The following is a 19456-nucleotide window of genomic DNA, read 5'->3' on the forward strand; positions in this document are numbered from 1 at the left end:
GCCAATGAGCGTCCACGGTGCTGGCTATGAGACGGCAACGCCCTATACTACGTGGAAAACGGGTTTGAACTGAAATCCTATTTTGCATCCCAAAAAGGACCCTATTCCCTATACAGCACTATGGGCCCTGGTCAAAAGTAGAGCACTATATAGGGAATATGGTGGAATTTGGGATGAAGCCTGGGTTAACAGAGATGGTCTCATTACATAATGAAAGGTAGGTTAGGGTACGCCTGTGAGAAAAGGCTTTCCTCCAACAGGTGGGTGCAACAGGGCCAACGTTGTTGTCATGGTTAACAGAGGTAGAAATGGTCTCATTGTCATAGGCGTCGTAAGGATTGGACCAAGGCGCAGTGGGTAAAGTGCTCATCTTCTTAATTTATTTAAAGTAAACACTTAAACAAAATAAACAAACAACAATAACAGTTCCATAAGGCTCCCAGGCTATACAGAAAATAACCACCCACAAAACACAAGTGAAACAAACACAACTAAATATGGCCTCCAATTAGAGACAACGACAACCAGCTGTCTCTAATTGGAGGTCAATGCCAAAAACCCAGCATAGAAATAGAAAACTAGATATACACATAGAACGTAAACACAAAACAAACACCCCCTGCCACGCCCTGAACAAACTACAATGACAAATAACCCCTTTTACTGGTCAGGACGTGACACTCATTACATAATGAAAGGTGGGTTACGGTATGCCTGTGAGAAAAGGCTTTCCTCCAACAGCTGGTTGACACAAGAGTCAGAGTTAATCTTACCAAAAACTATAAACCTGTAGCTAATATCAACCAAGTCTTCACAACCTAATTATACTATCTAACTAAGATATCTTTAGCTAGCTAGCTAGCTTGTCTGCTTGCTGGCTGAAGCATGACCGCCCAGATAAACAGAGATTAAGAGTCTGAGCCTGCCTGGCAGGGTGGGTCCAAAAGCCAAAGCCTGGGATTGGTGAGCATGTCACGACTTCCGCCGAAGTCGGTTCCTCTCCTTGTTCGGGCGGCGTTCGGCGGTCAACGTCACCGGTCTTCTAGCCATCGCCGATCCACCTTTCATTTTCCATTTGTTTTGTCTTGTTTTCCCACACACCTGGTTTACATTCCTTTATTACTTGTCGCGTATATATCCCTCTGGTCACCCCATGTCTGTGTGTGAAATTGTTTATTGTCAGGTTGGCACGCTTCCGGCTGGTTTGTGCCGGGTTTTGTTTTGTACCCGTGCTTTGTGGCAGCGTCACTTGTTCTATGGGCATTTGTTTTTGTGATGCAGTTGCGTTCTGTTCAAAATATTGCCTCAGTAAAGTGCTTTGTCCACTCATCTCTGCTCACCTGCGCCTGACTTCCATGCACCAGCTACACACACCTCTTGACAAAGCAATATACAAGGATTTTCTCAAAGCTGCTAATGAAAACCTTGACAACATCGCACCTAGCCATTTGGAGTTCCAGTGGAGTACCCCACCCAGGTAGTGGCAGTGCTGGCAACATTGGCTGCAGTAACCCATGGGGAGTTACACTCAACCCATGGGGAGGGAGTTACACTCAGACAATCAGAGGGGGAGCATATTATTGCGGCCCTGGCGGTACAGAATAATTAAAGGGTCTGACTGCACAGTGGTGCTTGGGAAGATGGGTCACAACGGGCGACCAGCGTGTGTGGGTGTGCGTGTGTGGGTGTTGGGGGAATATCCGAGTTCCACCAGCTAGGACTAGATATTGGTTAATCAAATCTTCTCATTCCTGCTGTCATGACGTTGCCCTGTTGTATGAGGTTTATGACCCCCATAAATACCTCTCCCACTTTTCTCTCCTCCCTACAGAATGGACTCTTGGAAAGCCCATTGTTAACATAGAGAGAGTATGGTAACATCAAAAGGTTGGGGAAAGGTACAATATGTCTGTAATCCAACCAGTTGAAAGTGTCCGTTGGTACTAAAATAATATGATGTCAGATCAGTTGGTGTCTGGCACATTATATCTGATGACAGGACAACATACATTTTATCTTGGAAAGTCTACACATTCTAGTTATCAGATTCACATGGAATTGTTGTGCAATTTTTAGCTTCTAAATGAGAGAATTGTTTTCATAAGTAAACTATGCTCACTCAGTGGCCACGCCCAAGTGAACAGACATTGGTTGAGAACTGTGAAACACGCCCTTCTCTCCCCCAATACAAAAGCCTGTTGACGGAAGTCAACCTTAGTTCCCGACAACGTGAGGACTGGTGTCCATATGTTTAAAAGGGCTAATTTCAATGTGGAGGTGACGATCCCCACACTGGAAGGATGAATTTCGACTAGACCAGCCAGAATACAGCACGAGCTGAGTATGGCAACTTGGTATGAACTCTTATTCACTAAAGAAGTGATACCTCCTAGACGTTGAGTTATCAGTTGCAGCTGTAAACGTACGTGGCCTAATAAAGGACAGACAATCCGATGAGAAGACAGGGTACTTCAACGTATCCACTCTACAACACTATGACCAGAAAGATTCTACAAAGGACAAAGGCGATCTCTGCCGGGCAAACCAGTCTTCCATCTTCGACCCATCTATTGAAGCGCAGCTTAGTGTAAATATATATCTTGCATTTTCCTTTTCCGAATGGCGGTTCTTAGAACGCATAAGATTCTATATTTACGGTAGCATAGCTTCTAAAGGTCCGATAAAGACCCAATCCCCTTTGTCCCTCAGTCTTCCCGCTCTTTTATTCAAACCCAACCCCCTTTGAGTAACCAGCCGTCATATCGGTTTCGTCTGCTAGAGACTTTATTTTATGACATGATTAGTAATCGATGTATGATCCATCCTGTGTATATGTAATTCTGTGTGATTATTTAGGTATTTAGCAAATAATAATTAAGCCAATTTTTGTATTGCTGATTAAACTTGTTAGCCAGGATTCGTGATGATAACCAAGAATTTTACGACATTCAGATGAGACTGAATAAGGTGACGATTAATAATAGACTGCTGTTGATATATATAAGATCTTCAGATCTTTAAGAGTTTATTCGGAAGACAGTAGCTCTATAAACACTCTTCCGTGGTGCCCCAGGTTGTTAGCGAGTTAATTGTTGCATGGTTTAATTCAATCACGTAATCAATCAAACATTAGCTAATCGATTTGATGAAATAGCCTGTCATATAATTTAAACAGTCAGAGACACGACACCGCTTAATTTGGCAATTTGGCATGCCTTCTAAAACAGCCAAACTCTGTACACATTCACACATCAAGTGGTGAGCTTGTGGATGTGTTTGGTTGTGTGTGTGTCTGTGGGGGGGGGGGGGTGTAAGTCGATCTATGGGTGGAAGGGAAGAGAGGATGCAGAGGTGTTTGTTAGGGAGGTGTGTTGAGTGAGTGAGTGAGTGAGTGAGTGAGTGAGTGAGTGAGTGAGTGAGTGAGTGAGTGAGTGAGTGAGTGAGTGAGTGAGTGAGTGAGTGAGTGAGTGAGTGAGTGAGTGAGTGAGTGAGTGAGTGAGTGAGTGAGTGTATGCATCCAACATCTGTTGACAAAAATGTAGAATTTATACTGCAATCCTATGTGATAGGGAGCAATCGTAAGTAGAAATGCTTATTATTATTAAGTCGATTGTGGGAATAAATTAAGATTTGCAAGATTTTCATATATATATATATATATATATATATACAGTACCAGTCAACATTTTGTACACACCTACTCATTCCAGGGTTTTTCTTTATTTTTACTATAATGTAGAATAATAGTTGTCACGTCCTGGCCGGTATAAGGGTAAATTGTTATTGTAGTTTGGTCAGGACGTGGCAGAGGGTATTTGGTTTATGTGGTTCGGGGTGGTGTTTTTTTCTAAAAGGGCATTTGATTTAAGTATTCCGGGGTTTTTGGGCACTGTTCCTTGTTTACGTATTTCTATGTTGATCTAGCTGGTTGTATGTCTATGTTTGGTTAATTGGGGTGGACTTCCAATTGAAGGCAGCTGTGTGGTGTTGCCTTTGATTGGAAGTCCTATATTAGTTGGGTGTGTTTGTCTGTGTATTTGTGGGAGAATGTTTCTTGTTTAGCGTGTGTGAGCATAACAGAACTGTCTAGTAATCGTGAGTTCGTTTTGTTATTTTGTATGTTCATTTTTGAGTTTATTAAATGTTCAAAATGAACTCTCTCAACTCTGCTGCATATTGGTCCTCTTTTTCCGACGATGATTTCGCTATATCGTCTGACGACGAAGAAATCCCTGACAATAGTGAAGAAATGTAACTATGAAGTAGCACATATGGAATCATGTAGTAACCAAAAAAGTGTTAAACAAATCAAAATATATTTTATATTTGAGATTCTTCAAAGTAGCCACCCTTTGCCTTGATGACAGCTTTGCACACTCTTGGCATTCTCTCAACCAGCTTCATAAGGAATACTTTCATAAGGAACACGACTCAGGATAAAACCCAGATGCAGACAGTTCAGATGTTTACTACAAAACAGGGGGCAGGCAAACGACAGGTCCAGGGCAGGCAGAGGTCGGTAATCCAAGACAATGTCAATCAGGGACACAACAGCAGGCAGGCTCAGGTTCAGGGCAGGCAAAATGGACAGAAACAGGAGGACTAGAAAGCAGAAAACAATTTGGTAAAAGACCAAGTCCATATTATGGCAAGAACAGCTCAAATGAGCAGAGAAATGACAGTCCATCATTACTTTAAGACATTAAGGTCAGTCAGTGTGTCTGATTCACGCAGTCTCCGTTGAACAGTTGATGTTGAGATGTGTCTGTTACTTGAACTCTGTGATGCATTTATTTGGGCTGCAATTTTTGAGGGTGGTAACTAATGAACTTAACGTCTGCTGCAGAGGTAACTCCGGGTCTTCCTTTCCTGTGGCGGTCCTCATGAGATCCAGTTTCATCATAGCGTTTGATGGTTTTTGCGACTAGATAGATAGCAATAAAAACTGTAACATAGTGGAACTACCAGTACAGATAGATAGCAATAAAAACTGTAACATAGTGGAACTACCAGTACAGAAAGATAGCAATAAAAACTGTAACATAGTGGAACTAACAGTACAGATAGATCGCAATAAAAACTGTTACATAGTGGAACTAACAGTACAGATAGATAGCAATAAAAACTGTAACATAGTGGAACTAACAGTACAGATAGATCGCAATAAAAACTGTTACATAGTGGAACTAACAGTACAGATAGATCGCAATAAAAACTGTAACATAGTGGAACTAACAGTACAGATAGATCGCAATAAAAACTGTAACATAGAGGCACAGAATAAGTTAGAGGAAAAACAAAAAGAACTAGAGAAACATTCAAGAAAGATGAAGTGTAATATATTATAAAAAATAAAATGAACTGGATGGAATATGGGGAAAGAAGCAAAAGACGATTATTAATTTTTTTCAACACAGAAATGCTACGAAAAATAATTTACAGAAATGTACAAATGATGGAGTCATCCATGATTCAACAAACTGTATTCTGAAAGAGTAAGCAAAGTACTATAAGAAAATATTTTTTTTCAGTCTCCTCCATCTCCACTAATCGAAGTTAATTGTAAGGATTTATTTTCTTTTAATAGTGTCAAATTAACAGTTATACAGAAAGACGTATGTGAAGGCCTAATTACAGAGGATGAACTTCTACTGTAGATGTAAATAAAGCTTTCAAGTCCGGGAAAACTCCAGGGCTGGATGGCATACCAGTTGAGGAATATCAAATATTTTTTCATGTACTCAAAGGTCAGTTTTTAACATGTTTTAACCACTCCTATAAAAATGATAGACTATTTGACACTCAGCAAGAAAGTCTGATTTCACTATTACTGAAACAGGACCCAGGTGGCCAATATAAAGATCCAGTCCACCTAAAAAACTGGAGACCCCTTAAACTTCAGTGTTGTGATGCCAAAATCCTAGCAAAATGCATAGCGCATAGAATTAAAAAGGTGTTGTCGGATATTATTCATCCTAATCAGACAGGTTTTTTTACATGGACGATACATTGGACATAATATAAGACAAGTACCGGAAACAATAGAACACAATGAAAAATCTGGGAAACCAGGCATTGTATTCATAGCTAACTTTGAAAAGGTCTTTAATAAAGTACAATTAGGAATTAACATATGGACTGGACTATTTTAATTTCGGAGAATCCTTATACAATGGGTTAATGTTACGTAAAGTAATCCCAGTTGTAAAATAGTACTGGCTACTTCTCAGAAAGTATTAAATTGTCAAGAGGAGTAACACTAAGTTGTCTACTATCGGCATATCTATTTATTATGGCCATCGAAATGTTAACTATTAAAATCTGATTCCCCCCAAAATATGAAGGGGATAGAATTCAAGGGTTTAAAAACAAAGGTGTCATTGTACGCTGACGATTCATGTTTTCTTTTAAATCAGCCATTTGGATCCCTGCACAGCCTCATAGAAGCTCTATGTAATTGTTCTAACCTCTCTGGATTAAAACCAATTTATGATAAGTGCACCATTTTACAAACTGGATCTCTCAAAAATACTTTTACATTATTATGTAGTTTACCAATAAAATGGTCCGACGGGGGAAGTGAACATACTTGGTATGTTTTGTAGAAAGTTAGCAGTGGTGTAAAGTACTTACTTAATACTTTAAAGTATTTTTACTTAAGTCATTTTTTGGGGCATCTGTACTTCACTTTACTATTTATATTTTTGACAACTTTTATTTTTACTTCCCTACATTCCTTAAGAAAATAATGTACTTTTTACTCCATACATTTTCTCTGACACTCATTACGTTTTGAATGCTTAGCAGGACAGGAAAATGGCCAAATTCACGCACTTGTCAAAATAATCCCTACTGCCTCTGATCTGGCGGACTTACTAAACACAAGTGCTTTGTTTGTAAATTGTGTCTGCATGTTGTAGTGTGCCCCTGGCTATGCGTAAATTTTAAAAACAAGAACATTTTGCCGTCTGGTTTGCTTAATATTTCACTACTATGGCCTATTTATTGCCTTACCTCCTCACGCCATTTGCACACACTGTATATAGACTTTATTTTTTTTCTATTGTGTTATTGACTTTTTTTGTGTCGCACTGCTTTGCTTTATCTTGGCCAGGTCGCAGTTGTAAATGAGAACTTGTTCTCAACTAGCTTACCTGGTTAAATAAAAAAATAAAAAATAAGCAATTTGATATTATTTATACCTTTACTTTTGATACTTAAGTATATTTTTGCAATGACATTTACTTTTAATACTTAAGTATATTGAAGACCAAATACTTTTATACTTTTACTCAAGTAGTATTTTATTAGGGACTTCACTTGAGTCATTTTTTACTAAGGTATCTTTACTTTTACTCAAGTATTGAAATTGGGTACTTTTTCCATCACTAAAAGGTTGCCCGAATTAGATAAGATTTTGCTACCATGGAAAGAACAACACCTGTCTGTTTGTGGGGAAATCACCCTGATTATTATTTAGTCAAATCCCAGTTTACCTATTTACTTATGGCCCTGCTACACCTAACGACTTGTTTTTAAATTATGTTAGAAAAAAATATTCCACTTTATTTGAAACAGCAAGCCAGACAAAATTAAACAGGTTTATTTATATAATGAATATGAACTTGGAAGGCAGAAATTATTAAATATTAAAGCATTGGACCTCTCACTAAAGGCTTCAGTCAGACAAAGGTTATACTTAAATCCAAACTGGTTATCTAGCAGATTAGTAAGAATGGCTCACCCCGTGTTCAACAATGGCCCTTTTCCCTTCATTCAGATTTCAACCTTTCACTTTCGGTTATTTGAAAATGAAATCATCTCCAAAATATTGCTATTTTTAAACAAGCAATAGAAAGCTGGTTGCAATTTCAGATTAACCCACCAGAAAAGACAAGACAAATATTATGGTTAAACTCAAATATACAACTGTTTTGGGAATGTTTAAAAACAGTCAAATCTTTGTAAATTATATCATTAATAGGACTAAAAGACCAAAATTGGCTAAATAAAATTGTGAAAATAAAAGAAATGTTCCAGTTTCAATTAATGGACAAAAAAATTGACAGGTGCGCCGTACAGGTTGAAAAATACACTGAACTAAAATATAAATGCAACATGTAAAGTGCTGTTCCCATGTTTCATGAGCTAAATTAAAAGATCCCAGAAATGTTCTATCCGCACAAAAAGCGTATTTCTCTCAAATGCTGTGCACACGTGTTTACTTCATGCCAGAAACCCAGGGCTCGTGCGGGGAGCAGGAACAGGACGCCCTGCTCCGTAGCCCTTGCAAGTATCAGCCGTGCACTCACTTACCTTAACAGGGGAGGTTGTCGGTTGCTGCTGGGTACTGCAGTTTGCAACAAAGACAGGTAGTGAGGGGGAATTTGGTACACCAGATAAGATAGTGGGTTTTCTAGGAGTGCTACCCCTCTCTCCTGATTGCATAAACAGAGTACGCTGTGCGTTACATTTGTTCTTTGACATGCAAATTAATTAGCTTGACGCTATATCAGTTTTTGTAGTGTGTGACTGTATTTGACATGATTAATCAGGCTAAACGCGATCATAGGTTGTGGCATTTGTCTTCCCTATCGTGGTTTCCTGGATTCACAGTGATTAACCTGAAACCGAGTGTATAGCCTAGCTGTTGCCCCTGTCCAGCTTATTGTAGCTTATTCAGTGCACCGTAGATGGGTATCTACTGCCAGTCTGCAACTAACCCGCAAGTCCAACAATGGTACACACACACACACCCAGACCCCATTAGGGGGTCCCGTCAGCTTGACTGGGACGGCCATGGCATATGGTTTACATCATTTTCATGCTCAGCAAACCATTCAGTGACCGCTTGTGCGCTGTGGATGAGGGTATTGTCACCCTATGGGGGGCATAGCCATTGTAGCCACAATAAAGGCCTGCCCAGCATTTTTATGCATGACCCTAAGCATGATAGGATGTTAATTGCTCCACACTCGTGTAAACCCTCGGAATCATGTCTTTGGAGAGCAGATGGGATCAGATCTGACTGACATTTGCTAAATCCCTGCAGAACTCCCAGTTTGCAGACTGGCTCCATCCAAGCAGACAGCAGATTACTGGACAGGCAACCCGCAACAGCCACAAACTGAACACTCCCATGACACGTACAGGCCGCTGTCAGAACTCTACCATCCCATACTTCACTACACTGATCATACATACACCATATAGCCCAGTGGAAATGTCTTCCTAAGAACTCTAAAGATGGGTTTTCTAAAGCTGCCACCCTTAAACTTGTTGTTGTTGTTTTGTTTACATATATTGCATATTTTAACATTGTGTTATATTAAGTGTTTTGCTAGTTTAGGATCTGATAATTATATATGATTGATGTTATGACTGTAAATTGGTGTGCATTTCAGTCTATGACTGTGAGAAACCAATTAAACCTACTAGTACTATCCCCATTTACTCAAATGTTTCCATTATCTTGGAAGTTACCCGTGTCTATATTAAAATAAATATGACAGAGAATATAGTGTACTGTCCAAGACAAGTACACACTGCAAGTAATATATTGTACTTGTTTTGTACACAATACTGTATGTTGGTTCTTTACAGTTCATAAGGGGTTTTAATTGAGATACAACTTAACGAGAAATGCACAGTAAACGTCCTAAATGTGTCAAATTAAAGATTTATTAAAGCATTATGAAGGTAAGGTGACTCTTTCAGTTAAAAGCATTCGATTTTGCAATCGCACACATAATGTGGGATTTGTGTGGCAATGAAAACTATTTTCACCCCCCAACATAAGGAGACACAAAATTAAATGTTTCGTAGTTACGCTGCATTTCTGAGATCTCTATACAAAAAACAGTCAGACAGCTAGATCCTGGATTCTTACAGCGTTCCAGTTCAATGTCTAATTTAACTGATTCATTCGTAATATATGATATAACGACAATATACACTGCCATAAATGCAAGGGAAAAAAATTATGTTTTATGTCACACGATTTTAGACAAATTCCGTCAAGACACCAACCATGATAAAGGGTTAAACACTTCAATCAACACGTCAATTTTATTGAATATAACTATGATCCCCCGTTATATCTTATGTAATGTAATGACATGACATGTATTGACATGAAAAAAATGGGCAGATCATTATCAATGACTCATCAACAGCTGTAACAAGTTGTTGAGTGTAGGAAATTGTCACTGGTACCCTAGTTTATAGAAAGACAAATAAGTGGCGCATCTGTTAAGAAATTAATAATAATAATAATCAGTCTATCATTCTATATATTTTGATATCTGACTGTGGAGGAGATTAGGTGGGCGGGCTTCACAGCTTATCACTGGTGGGCAGCCTTCACAGCGGACCAGTGGCAGGTCTTGGGTAGTGGTACCTCAGCAGCTCGGTGGGATAGCATGTCTCACCGAACGGATACCCCATCCACAGGCCCAGCTGGTACCAGGCACTGGCGTACCAGTGCATGCCTTCCTGGTCTTCCTGCCCCTGCCGCGGGGGAGCCAGAAGCCGGTCCCCAAGGAGAGGGAGGGAGGAGCGCAGGATGTGGAGGAGCCTGTAGGGGACGAAGGTGAGGTGAGCAAGATGCTGCCGGCACTGCAGGGTGTAGCAGGAAACTAGGCGTCCATCCACCACCAGGTTCCCCTCCACAGTCAGGGGAGCATAGGCCCCTAGGCTCTCTGCCTCACTCACTTCGGTCACGCGTTTGGCCTCCAGTGATCCGGTGCTGGGGTCATGGAGGTAGATTAGGTGGCCCGGGAGGACATCCTTGGCGAACACCGGGACCCTGCGAGCGTCGCTGGCCAAGTCAATGGTTGTTGCGTTGTTGGGGGCGATGAAGAGAACATGGTCAGGAGTGATGTACAGGGGCTCCTCGGACCCCTCCGTGTCCAGCAGGAGGTAGTGCTCCCTTGAGCCGCTCCGCCGGTCAAGCCACAGGAGGACCTCGCTGAAGGTGGGCCGGCCAGCAGCGTCGACAGCCAGCACCCTGTCCCCCAAGCGCAGCTCTGTCATGGTTCTCTTGGAGCCGTCACTGGTGAGCACCGTGGCATGGGCGGGGAAGCACTCCTCATCTTTCTGGCACCAGGTGTTTATAGTGAATGGATCTTTACTGGGGTATTTGGCCATGTTTCTCCTCACCTCACTCACAGTCATTGTGTTCCAGTAACTTACAAAATCCGGGTTCCTTGTAGGAGAACCGTCGGTCTGGAGGCTACAACCTGCCTCCACCCAAAGCTTGCTCAAGCACTTCATGAAATGGGGTCCCCTCTCGTTGTCATAGCCACAGTCCCCACTCTCTGGGGGCGGGTAACAGAAAGAAAGAAGGTAGAAGAGAGAAAGAATGCAGGTTAGTCATAAGTATTTACCTTTCAAATAGATTAATAGAAATGGATTTCCCTGAGTGGCTCAGTGCAATATTCTGGGAGAAACACTGTTGATAGCGATATTTGCACTTTAGGCAGGAGTTAGTCACTAATGCAACTTTATTTAACCATCTCAAGTGGTTTTTCTTTTGTGTGTGCTACATGTTTCCATGTGTTGCCACAACTGTTTAAATAAGGTGTGTGCATTGTATTTATTCTTGAATTGTTTTGACATCCTGTCCACGGTATTAAATTGCAGTCTCTACACAGTGCTCGGTTTCCAAGATGGCTTTCCTAATGTACTCTTTCAGATAAAGAACTTTAGAAGGACACTTCCCATCAACCCCTCCATCATAGACACATGAGCAAACAATATGATGGGAAACGTTTTCAGGTTCTTCTTAAGGGTATATGTGAAGTCATCTTGGACATTGTGTACACTGAAATGTAATAGCGTAAAACACATTTTCAGGATGTACACACCTTACTTAACAGTTGCAGCAACATATGAGAACACACACACAAAACAATTTGAGTTCCCCCATAAGCCCAGAATGACTGCCATTGTCCCGTGTATTTTTTCAAGCACTGTGATAATCATTATCAACATAGTCAAATGATACTTTTGCACAGCCAGTTAGATACAGGAGGAGTCTCGTGTGACCTGGAAGTGGAAATCGCATGCTTCCAAAAACAGCCTGTTTTTCAGAAGGGGCATATTTAAAGCACACATTGAGGTTGCAGTGCATTTTCACTACTATAGTGTAATAGCTATTTGAAAAGACCGCCTGACATTTCAGCTTGTTTTGGTGCATAGAGTTTTGGCCAGTGGATTAGTTAAAAGACCAATGAGAAAGATAGTTCCAAACCTTTCTGCAAATAACAGCTAGTTTTCATCCCAACTCAGATCACTCCCAGACAGTCCTAGCAAAATTTTTGCTTGAGAAATTCTTTGCTAAGAAGCCATTTTTGTTTATTTTTAAACATTTTAATTGAAAACAATCAAATCAAATGTATTTATATAGCCCTTCTGACATCAGCTGATATCTCAAAGTGCTGGACAGAAACCCAGCCTAAAACCCCAAACAGCAAGCAATGCAGGTGTAGAAGCACGGTGGCTAGGAAAAAAATCCCTAGAAAGGCCAAAACCTAGGAAGAAACCTAGAGAGGTACCAGGCTATGAGGGGTGGCCAGTCCTCTTCTGGCTGTGCAATCACAGCAATCACAGTTAGGTACTTCATTGTTACCCATATTTGAAATTGAGATTTTTCTTTTAAAACAAGTTTATTGGACCTTTAACATGCACATTTCATCGAATAAATACAGTTATTACAGCAAGGCTGTTTAGTTTTTTATAATATTAATTTACCCAGTAAGTTGACTGAGAACACATTCTCATTTTCGCAACAACCTGGGTCATAGTTACAGGGAAGAGGGATGAATGAGCCAATTGGGAGCAGGGGATGATTAGGTGGCCATGAGGTTTAGATTGGGAGTTTAACCAGGACACCAGGGTTAACACCACTACTATTACAATAAATGCTATGGGATCTTTAGTGACCACAGAGAGTCAGGACACCCGTTTAACATCCCATCCAAAAGACAGCACCCTACATAGGGCAATGTCCCCAATCACTGCCCTGGGGTATTGGAATACTTTTTAGACCAGAGGAAAGAGTGACTCCTACTGGCCCTCCAACACCATCTGGTCTCCCATTCAGGGACCGACCAGGACCAACCCTCCCTAGTTTCAGATGCGAGACAGCAGTGGGAAGCAGGGCGTTATGCTTCTGGGGTTTTTTTTAAGGATCGTTCAAAACATTGCATTACACCCAGCTAAGCACAAGTATTTTACTGGAGTGCTATTCAACCCTTTTTAGTCGCAGAAAGTTTACGACTCGAGAGGGGTCATGTCTTATTTAGTAAAATAATTCAGCGAGTATATTTTGGAGCACATTTATATTTATATACAATTATTTAACAAGCTGTCATGCGACTGTATTTTCAGATTGCATTGTATGGTCATTGCGTACGACTTTGGAAAAATACATTTTAAAACCTTTCTGGTATATCAAAGGTGTTATGCAACCTGTTTTCAACTGTGGCCCTTCTGAAATATCAGGCTGAAAATGTGGGAAGATTTTTATAAATGTAGTATAGGCTACCCTTGTCTTATGCTGACCTGTGTTTTTACTATGAGATCTCTTATTGGTGTTGTTGTTGTGATTAGTACACTTAGACATTTACATTTACATTTAAGTCATTTAGCAGACGCTCTTATCCAGAGCGACTTACAAAATGGTGCATTCACCTTATGATATCCAGTGGAACAACCACTTTACAATAGTGCATCTAAATCTTTTAAGGGGGGGGGTTAGAAGGATTACTTTATCCTATCCTAGGTATTCCTTAAAGAGGTGGGGTTTCAGGTGTCTCCGGAAGGTGGTGATTGACTCCGCTGTCCTGGCGTCGTGAGGGAGCTTGTTCCACCATTGGGGTGCCAGAGCAGCGAACAGTTTTGACAGGGCTGAGCGGGAACTGTGCTTCCTCAGAGGTAGGGGGGCCAGCAGGCCAGTGGTGGATGAACGCAGTGCCCTTGTTTGGGTGTAGGGCCTGATCAGAGCCTGAAGGTATGGAGGTCCCGTTCCCTTCACAGCTCCGTAGGCAATCACCATGGTCTTGTAGCGGATGCGAGCTTCAACTGGAAGCCAGTGGAGAGAGCGGAGGAGCGGGGTGACGTGAGAGAACTTGGGAAGGTTGAACACCAGACGGGCTGCGGCGTTCTGGATGAGTTGTAGGGGTTTAATGGCACAGGCAGGGAGCCCAGCCAACAGCGAGTTGCAGTAATCCAGACGGGAGATGACAAGTGCCTGGATTAGGACCTGCGCCGCTTCCTGTGTGAGGCAGGGTCGTACTCTGCGAATGTTGTAGAGCATGAACCTACAGGATCGGGTCACCGCCTTGATGTTAGTGGAGAACGACAGGGTGTTGTCCAGGATCACGCCAAGGTTCTTAGCACTCTGGGAGGAGGACACAAGGGAGTTGTCAACCGTGATGGCGAGATCATGGAACGGGCAGTCCTTCCCCGGGAGGAAGAGCAGCTCCGTCTTGCCGAGGTTCAGCTTGAGCTGGTGATCCGTCATCCACACTGATATGTCTGACAGACATGCAGAGATGCGATTCGCCGCCTGGTTATCAGAAGGGGGAAAGGAGAAGATTAATTGTGTGTCGTCTGCATAGCAATGATAGGAGAGACCATGTGAGGATATGACAGAGCCAAGTGACTTGGTGTATAGCGAGAATAAGAGAGGGCCTAGAACAGAGCCCTGGGGGACACCAGTGGTGAGAGCGCATGGTGCGGAGACAGATTCTCGCCACGCCACCTGGTAGGAGCGACCTGTCAGGTAGGACGCAATCCAAGCGTGGGCCGCGCCGGAGATGCCCAACTCGGAGAGGGTGGAGAGGAGGATCTGATGGTTCACAGTATCAAAGGCAGCAGATAGGTCTAGAAGGATGAGAGCAGAGGAGAGAGAGTTAGCTTTAGCAGTGCGGAGAGCCTCCGTGACACAGAGAAGAGCAGTCTCAGTTGAATGCCCAGTCTTGAAACCTGACTGATTAGGATCAAGAAGGTCATTCTGAGAGAGATAGCAGGAGAGCTGGCCAAGGACGGCACGTTCAAGAGTTTTGGAGAGAAAAGAAAGAAGGGATACTGGTCTGTAGTTGTTGACATCGGAGGGATCGAGTGTAGGTTTTTTCAGAAGGGGTGCAACTCTCGCTCTCTTGAAGACGGAAGGGACGTAGCCAGCGGTCAAGGATGAGTTGATGAGCGAGGTGAGTAAGGGGAGAAGGTCTCCGGAAATGGTCTGGAGAAGAGAGGAGGGGATAGGGTCAAGGGGCAGGTTGTTGGGCGGCCGGCCGTCACAAGACGCGAGATTTCATCTGGAGAGAGAGGGGAGAAAGAGGTCAAAGCACAGGGTAGGGCAGTGTGAGCAGGACCAGCGGTGTCGTTTGACTTAGCAAACGAGGATCGGATATCGTCAACCTTCTTTTCAAAATGGTTGACGAAGTCATCCGCAGAGAGGGAGGAGGGGGGGAGGGGGAGGAGGATTCAGGAGGGAGGAGAAGGTAGCAAAGAGCTTCCTAGGGTTAGAGGCAGATGCTTGGAATTTAGAGTGGTAGAAAGTGGCTTTAGCAGCAGAGACAGAAGAGGAGAATGTAGAGAGGAGTGAGTGAAAGGATGCCAGGTCCGCAGGGAGGCGAGTTTTCCTCCATTTCCGCTCGGCTGCCCGGAGCCTTGTTCTGTGAGCTCGTAGTGAGTCGTCGAGCCACGGAGCAGGAGGGGAGGACCGAGCCGGCCTTCAGGATAGGGGACAGAGAAAATCAAAGGATGCAGAAAGGGAGGAGAGGAGGGTTGAGGAGGCAGAATCAGGAGATAGGTTGGAGAAGGTTTGAGCAGAGGGAAGAGATGATAGGATGGAAGAGGAGAGAGTAGCGGGAGAGAGAGAGCGAAGGTTGGGACGGCGCAATACCATCCGAGTAGGGGCAGAGTGAGAAGTGTTGGATGAGAGCAAGAGGGAAAAGGATACAAGGTAGTGGTCGGAGATTTGGAGGGGAGTTGCAATGAGATTAGTGGAAGAACAGCAAATGATAAGGATGTTAAGCTTGAAAGGGCTGGTAACTGTGACAGCATGGAATTCAAATGAGGAGATAGACAGATGGGTCAGGGGAGAAAGAGAGAATGTCCACTTGGGAGAGATGAGGATTCCAGTGCCACCACCCCGCTGGCTCGATGCTCTAGGGGTATGCGAGAACACGTGGGCAGACGAAGAGAGAGCAGTAGGAGTAGCAGTGTTATCTGTGGTAATCCATGTTTCCGTCAGCGCCAGGAAGTCTAGGGACTGGAGGGTAGCATAGGCTGAGATGAACTCAGCCTTGTTGGCTGCAGACCGGCAGTTCCAGAGTCTGCCGGAGACCTGGAACTCCACGTGGGTCGTGCGCGCTGGGACCACCAGGTTAGAGTGGCAGCGGCCACGCGGTGTGAAGCGTTTGTATGGCCTGTGCAGAGAGGAGAGAACAGGGATAGACAGACACATAGTTGACAAGCTACAGAAGTGTTGTTTCTTGTATTATTGTCTCCTGTGTCTTTAGAGAACTGTTTCACTTTGATATCCTTTTTCTTCTGTCCTGATTTTCTCTTTCTTTTCTTCTGTTAACTAGATATTCTTTGTTGTTCTTCGTTAGCTAGCTAGCTTCTTCCAAAAGAGTCCCTAGCAACTGCTTAGCAACTGGTAAACAATTCAGCTTGCTAAGATAACTACAATTTTATGAAAAATAGTTATCTTCTTTGTTTGTTGCTTGTTTTTTCTCCTATTCAGTCTTGCAGTTTTCTTTTGCTTTTTTCCGATGTACTTCACTCTAAAAAAAATGTAAATTTCAATATTTGTAGGAGCTCATTTTTCAGCTGCTGCTGCTCAAATTGGAGTTCCGGAACATTGAATATATAGATATAATATATATAATATATTTTTATATATATATATATATATATATATATATATATATATATATATAATATATAATATATATATATTTTATTATATATATATAATACATAGACATCCCATGTACTGGGTGCTTAATTTACTGCTCTCAATTTTTTTTTAAATAAATATGTCAATATCTGGCTATTCCAAATTGGAGAGAAAATGGAAGTAAGAAAATTGCCGTTCTTTGTATGGAATAGATTGTATTTTGTAGCCTTTGTAGGTAGCCAAATGAAAAAAAATAGCTATAACCTTGTTGACTCACCAATGCAGTAGGGAAAGCTTGACCATCCAGAACTGGTACATCGGATCTGGGAGGAGACTTCGAGATTATAGAGTCGGTTACACATTATATCGCATTTTTCTCCTTCAAAATTGGAGGCACAAAATGCTTGGCCATTGGGAACTTCATAGGGATCACAGCGGTGTCTGCATTGGATCTGTTTGCTGCAGATCAATGTTTCTCGTATGAACCTACATCCCATGACATCACAGACGTGTGTCTGTTGAGAAATAAACCCTCCACTGTCGATCACTGATGCTGTCCATTCTGTATACACAACAGCAACAAAATACAAGAGCATATGAAAACAGCAATATAACACACATCTGTCATGGAAACAGAAATATAAACACAATATCTGTCATGGAAACAGAAATATAAACACAATATCTGTCATGGAAACAGAAATATAAACAAATAAACTCACCAGACTCATCATAGAGTATACTCAATAACTAAATATTACATAAGAGGAATTTATATTACAGTACTTGGAAATTAATATGTTATTAGTATGTCTGGTGAGTTCATAGTGTGTGTGTGTGTGTGTGTCTCTCTCTGTGTTTCTTTAGTGAGTGTGTCTATGTGTGTGTACAGTATTCAGACCCCTTGACTTTTTCCACATTTTGTTACTGTCACGTCCTGACCAGCAGATGGAGCTGTTGTAGTAGTTTGGGGGTCAGGACGTGGCGGTCTTGTGTGTCTTGTGACTCCTGATCAGGAACAGCTGGGAATCGTTGTTCCTGATTGGGAGTCATATGTAGGAGTTATTTGTCACTGGGGTTTGTGGGTGGTTGTTCTTGCACTGCGTTTTGTATGCCTGTAAGACTGTCACTGTTGTGTTTATTGTTTTTTCAGTGGATGCTTTACTCCTTTTTTGAAAATTAAAATATGAGTATCCATATTCCCGCTGCGCCTTGGTCCTCCTTTCAACAGCACGAAGGATTTTGTGACAGTTACGTTACAGCCTAAAAATGGATTAAATAAGTAAAAGAATACTCAGCAATCTACACACAATACCCCATAATGACAAAGTGAAAATAGGTTTTTAGAAACTTTTGCAAATGTATTAAAAGTTCAAAATAAATACCTTATTTACATAAGTATTCAGACCCTGCTATGAGACGCGAAATTTAGCTCAATTACATCCTGTTTCCATTGATCATCCTTGAGGTGTTTCTACAACTTGATTGGAGTCCACCTGTGGTAAATTCAATTGATTGGACAAGATTTGGAAAGGCGCACACCTGTCTATATAAGGTCCCACAGTTGACAGTTCATGTCAGAGCAAAAACCAAGCCATGAGGTCGAAAGAATTGTCAGTAGAGCTGGGGAAGGGTACCAAAACATTTCTGCAGCATTCTTAAATGGAAGAGGTTTGGAACCACCAAGACTCTTCCTAGAGCTGGCCACCCGTCCAAACTGAGTAATCGGGGGAGAAGGGCCTTGGTCAAGGAGGTGACCAGTCTGACAGTCTGACAGAGCTCTAAACTTCCTCTGTGGAGATGGGAGAACCTTTCAGAAGGACAACCATCTCTGCAGCACTTCACCTATTTGGCCTTTATGTTAGAGTGGCCAGATGGAAGCCACTCCTCAGTAAAAGGCACATCACAGGCCGCTTGGAGTTTGCCAAAAGGCACCTAAAGACTCTCTGGTCTGATGAAACCAAGATTGAAGTCTATGGCCTGAATGCCAAGCATCACTTCTGGAGGAAACCTGGCACCATCCCTACGGTGAAGCAAGGTGGTGGCAGCATCATGCTGTTGGGAGGTTTTTCAGCGGCAGGGACTGGGAGACTAGCCAGGATTGAGGGAAAGATGAACGGAGCAAAGTACAGAGAGATCCTTGATGAAAACCTACTCCAGAGCGCTCAGGACCTCAGACTGGGGCGAAGGTTCACCTTCCAACAGGACAGCGACCCTAAGCACACAGCCAAGACATTGCAGGAGTGCCTTCGGGACAAGTCTCGGAATGTCCCTGAGTGGCCCAGCCAGAGGCCGGACTTGACCCGATCTAACATCTCTGGAGAGACCTTAAAATAGCTGTGCAGCAACGCTACCCATCCAACCTGACAGAGCTTGAGAGGATCAGCAGAGAAGAATGGGAGAAACTCCCCAAATATAGGTGGGCCAAGCTTGTAGTGTCATACCCAAGAAGTCTCAAGGCTGTAATCGCTGCCAAACGTTCTTCAACAAAGTACTGAGTAAAGGGTCTGAATACTTATGTAAATGTAATATTTCAGTTTA

General features: G+C 42.4%; 1 protein-coding gene across 1 annotated transcript in view; it reads right to left on the reverse strand.

The window, feature by feature from the left end:
* Positions 1-9659: 9659 nt before the first annotated feature.
* LOC106570873 (uncharacterized) overlaps positions 9660-19456 on the reverse strand; it is a 28049-nt gene continuing 18252 nt past the window's right edge. Inside the window, exons 3-4 of the mRNA XM_045695354.1 lie at positions 17193-17477; positions 9660-11318 (exon numbers count right to left, since the gene is read on the reverse strand). Of these exons, the coding sequence (XP_045551310.1) occupies positions 10363-11318; positions 17193-17477 (1241 nt within the window). The 3' untranslated portion in view covers positions 9660-10362. The remainder of the gene's footprint in view (positions 11319-17192; positions 17478-19456) is intronic.

Source organism: Salmo salar, chromosome ssa15, assembly GCF_905237065.1.
Source record: "Salmo salar chromosome ssa15, Ssal_v3.1, whole genome shotgun sequence".
In the NCBI taxonomy this organism is placed as follows: Eukaryota; Metazoa; Chordata; class Actinopteri; order Salmoniformes; family Salmonidae; genus Salmo; species Salmo salar.